The 4534-nt window shown below is 43.8% G+C and overlaps 1 protein-coding gene across 1 annotated transcript; it reads right to left on the bottom strand.

Annotated features, from left to right (window-relative positions):
* Positions 1–1015: 1015 nt before the first annotated feature.
* On the bottom strand, positions 1016–4303 carry tbxta (T-box transcription factor Ta; the record flags this gene model as incomplete). Its single annotated transcript, XM_080787887.1, has 7 exons — positions 1016–1271; positions 1535–1655; positions 1920–2093; positions 2218–2344; positions 2479–2613; positions 2954–3218; positions 4119–4303. 7 exons carry the CDS (start codon positions 4301–4303, stop codon positions 1016–1018), a joined length of 1263 nt encoding a protein of 420 aa, XP_080644013.1.
* Positions 4304–4534: the final 231 nt, after the last annotated feature.

Raw genomic sequence — 4534 nt, 5'->3', positions numbered from 1 at the left:
TTTTGTGATATCTTTTTTAATTTATTATTAAATGACATAAATAAAACTCACATTGAGTTCAAATACAAATAGATATGTACATGTGTTCAGCGACCGGAGAGATTCTGTGACACTTTGTTCTTCCATTAAGACCATAGGAGGCATTCGTTTGTTCATTCATTCATATATTGCAAGCGAAAAGGCACATTTCAATGGAACAACAATGAACGTGGACATTAATTTATTCTATATACACACATAATATACAAGTTTATATGTTAGCACGGCCAATTACTTCATATTATATATCTTTGAATAACAACAAAAAATAATCATAATAGTCAAACATAATGATTGGCCACTTGCCCACTTAATGACTGGGAAGGGATATTTACTAAATGTGTATCTGGTATAAGAGTTGGTGAATATTTAGAGCAAGCAGTGTGACATTGTTCTTGATTTCACATGGCTGGTATAGTATAGAATCGATGATCAGTTATTCACTGCAACAGAATACATGTCCTTACTTATTAACCACTTAAACCCTATATATGATATATGACCGGTGTCGCCCAGGTTTCTATACTGGGTCCACTAGTATGTCCCTCTATCTCTTTGCTGACAATAGCCGAGCTACAATGGCCATTTTCATGTTAGCTTAATTGCACTTGCTCAGCAGCAGATTTCAACTGGAAACGTTTGGAGTGTTGTTTCCAGTTGCTGAGCCAATCAAAAGAAAACCCCGGACCACCTTCTGGACAACTACAGTCATGCCCAGAGACGATAGGGTGGCTAGGGTTCAAGTGGTTAACTTTACGGTTAATAGAATTTAAGAGTCTTGATTCTAATAATGGAACTGTCTCGTTCGCACATGAAGCCCGGACCTGATCTTCTAGACATTGGTTCCAGTCCACCGACTGTGTCATCCGGGGCCAGGCTTTGTGTCCGTACAGCTGTGTTGTCCTTCACACAGTCAAAGAGGAGTCGAGGCTTGAGAAAAAAAGCCACGGAGCGGAGGCTTCTTCCCAGCTATAGCTCAGTAGCTCTGAGCCACTGGTGCCCAGGACGCTGTCAGCCTGGCGATGGAGCTCTCGAACTGGGTCTCGGGGACGCCCACCTCAGCCAGGCTCGGATCGTACATCGACGGCGAGGAGACGGGCAGCGAGGAGGTCAGGCCTGTGTAGGAGGAGCCTCGCAGGAACTGGGAGGTCAGACCTCCCGCGATGGAGCCGGAAGCGGAGCCGGACGGGGTCAGGGTGGTACCGGCTACTGACCACAGGCTGGGGTACTGGCTGTGGAGGGGAACACAACAAGTCAGATCTAATGAAACTATCCCACTCTGTTGTTGGTGAATTATATTAGGTGCTGTAAATAAGTGCTGTTTTGTTGCTAAGCTACATGTTAAATAATTCTGCTATAGGGTGTTTGTTCAGTAATGTAGTAATGTAGTGGCTCTACAGCTCTTACAGTAACTGTGATTCTGTTATTTGATTGATTGAAGTAATCAGTAGATTAATCGCCAAGAAGATATACGACAGTATAGCATCGCACATACCTGGAGTTGGATGTAGAGTTGGTGGTGTGCGACAGGGTCCCCATGCCCGTAGAGTTTGGGATTTGAAGAGCGGACCAGCTGTCGTGAGTGGGCAGAGATGCTGTGTTGTCCATGTAGTTATCTGAAAAAATCACAATGAAGAGCCATCGTTAATATTGTCACTTTCCCAATGCTTTATCAACCAATTTTCTCCAATTATTTGTCCTACTATTATTCTTCCTACTTCCGGGCCCCTTTCTTCACAGGTGTTACCAATGATACAAATTAAGGCTCTGTTCTATTCTGTTCAAACAGAGTCAGGGTGCTGCTATTGTGCATGTTGGCTCAAGTAGAAATAGTTATTGTGTGTGCATAGAGCCCATTTAACACTGAGGCTGTGACTTACTGGTGCTGGCGGTACGGTGTGGGTAGTGACTGGGGTACGGCGAGGCTCTGTGGTTCCTTAGGCTGGAGTAGCGCTCGCAGTACGAGCCCGATGAGTGTCCCCCCGTCCCGTTGAACTGTGGGGGGCTGGTGCTGGGGCAGATGGGACTTTGACCTGGCAGGAACCATCCTCCCACTGATGAAGAAGAACAAGGGTAAATAGAGATAATGTTAATTTGTGAACTCTGTGAAAGCAGGTGGAGTGAAAATGCCACCGTGTAGTTAGGTTTTGTTGTTGTCGTTTTGAATGTACAACTCACGTTGTGAATATCCAGACTGTTGGCTGTCTGTGCTGTGATGATCAGGAATGTCTTTATGGTCGCTTCTTTCTTTGGCGTCCAGGAATGCCTTAGCGAACGGATTGTGTTTGATCTTCAGAGCCGTAATCTGTGGAAAAGAAAGGACGTCATTTCAAACACTCAAAGTGAAGAAAGTAAGTGTTTGTTTGTTTGTTTGTGTGTGTTTGTTTGTGTGTGTGTGTGTGTGTGTGTGCATGTGTGTGTGTGTGTGTGTGTACGTACCTCTTCATTCTGGTAGGCTGTAACAGCGATGAACTGTGTCTCTGGGAAGGACTGGCTGCTGATCATTTTCTGGATGCCTCCCACCTTCACAATGTGTATCCTTGGCTCATATTTGTGCAAAGAGTTCAACATGATCTGTAAATGAAAATGAATTACTGTTAGTTCATTAGACTAGACAAACCATTGCATCCTCTATAAATGACCTTGGTTTCTAATTAAAACAAAGTATATCCACCCCAAACTTTTAAACTGCCAATACAGTTGTCTCTGTCGGTTGGAACCCTCATATGTCCATAACTGACATTTTTCAGGATTCAAATTCAAATCTACAAGCTTGTGTACATGCTACGTTTGATGCTAAGTAGGGTATTAATTTACGAAAAGAAAAGCACAATAAGTTTCAGATAAGAGGTTTCTGCCCGACAGCAACAATATTCTATATTCAATCAATAAAAAGAAATGGCTCGTGGTTTACCTGTCCTCCACCGTTGAGTTTGTTGGACAGTTTGACCTTGCTGAAGGACACGGGCGCCTTCATCCAGTGGGCTCCGAAGTTGGGCGAGTCGGGGTGGATGTATACACAGCTGGGACTCTGGGGCTCGGGCTTGCCGCCGGGAACCCACTCTCCGTTCACGTACTTCCAGCGGTTGTTGTCGGCCGCCACAAAGTCCAGCAGCACCGAGTACATGGCGTTGGGGTCCAGGCCCGATACATTGGCCCTGAGCACTGGAAACATCCTCCTATTGAGCAGACAGGACAGCAGATGGTTAAGTTACAATACTCCCCCAAGGATTCAATATAGTATTCATTTTCTCTAATTGTCAAAGTGTAGTGATATTTATGGTCTGTTATGTTATATTATATGTTCGAAAAACATTGCAGAGACAAATAAATCAATTCAGAGGTAGAAATGATTATGCTTATATCTGTTATTTTCATTATACTTGAAATATGGCCTACATGGTTATCCTATATTCAATACAATTTAATTCGATTTAATTTGATTTCTTTAATTGCTAGCAGTCATCACACAATAGAGGGTTTAAAAGATAATCAAGAATAGAAACACATAAGCCTTATTTCCATTGTGGTCCATCTTCTCACATAAAACAGATAGTCATAAATAAGTCTGTAAGTAAAGGCTAGCAAATAATACATATATAATAATCAACAGCAGGCGGCTTGCTTTAAAATATCAAAATATATAATTCAAAATATACTCGTTTTTACACAACGAAATAGAATCTAAATTATAAAATTAGCCAAACAAGCCAGCTATCAGTATGCACTATGCTAGATATAATAGGCAGGCCCGCAGGTGTGCCAACGCAAATTGGCCAACTTCACACTTGTTACTGTTAGAAAATATGGCGAGCATAATGTTTGTAACTCTGAGTGTGCATAATAATGTAATGTAGGCCTGACTCTCACCGTTAACCGAACGCTCCGTGGGCATTCTTAATTAGCGAGAGAACGAAATTACAAAACTATTCAACAGAAAATAGTATCACGGACCATCTGGCAAGAAAACAGGCCAAATATCGTGTGCGTAATCACCGATAGCAACCAACAGCTTCGTTGTAAAACAGGCCTGTATGTAGGCCATAATAACGAGCGGGCCTCGCCGGGCGGGACCTTACCTTCCAGTCTTGGTGACAATCATCTCGTTGGTCAACTCTTTGAACTTGGTCCACAGCTCGGCGTCCTCCAGACCCAGTTTAATATCCCGCTCCGAGGCGTCGCCCTTCTCGCTGCCCTTCTGGAACTCGCTCTCCACGGCGCTGAGCAGATGATCCAACCGCTGGTCTGGGTTTGAAGAAGACATGTTTTGTTGTGTTGTGTTGTATTTCCAAGAGGGTATTTTCTGAACACAGACGGAGGCTGCTGGTCACTGGTGGATTCACACAGACTGGCTATTAGCTGCAGTAGTGCTGACAGTGGAAGGTAGGTAATGCCTGGAGGTTAGTCTACTGTGTTCTGTGTGTGAGACCTGCGGCGTCCTTATCATTTAAGGGCCCCCAGGGACCTCATGGGGATCGTGGGCGTGGACTTCTGC

This window comes from Protomyctophum bolini (assembly GCF_963924005.1).
Source record: "Protomyctophum bolini genome assembly, chromosome: 17".
Taxonomy (NCBI): Eukaryota; Metazoa; Chordata; class Actinopteri; order Myctophiformes; family Myctophidae; genus Protomyctophum; species Protomyctophum bolini.
The sequence above is the reverse complement of the archived record's forward strand: the minus strand, read 5'-3'. Positions and strand labels throughout refer to the sequence as shown.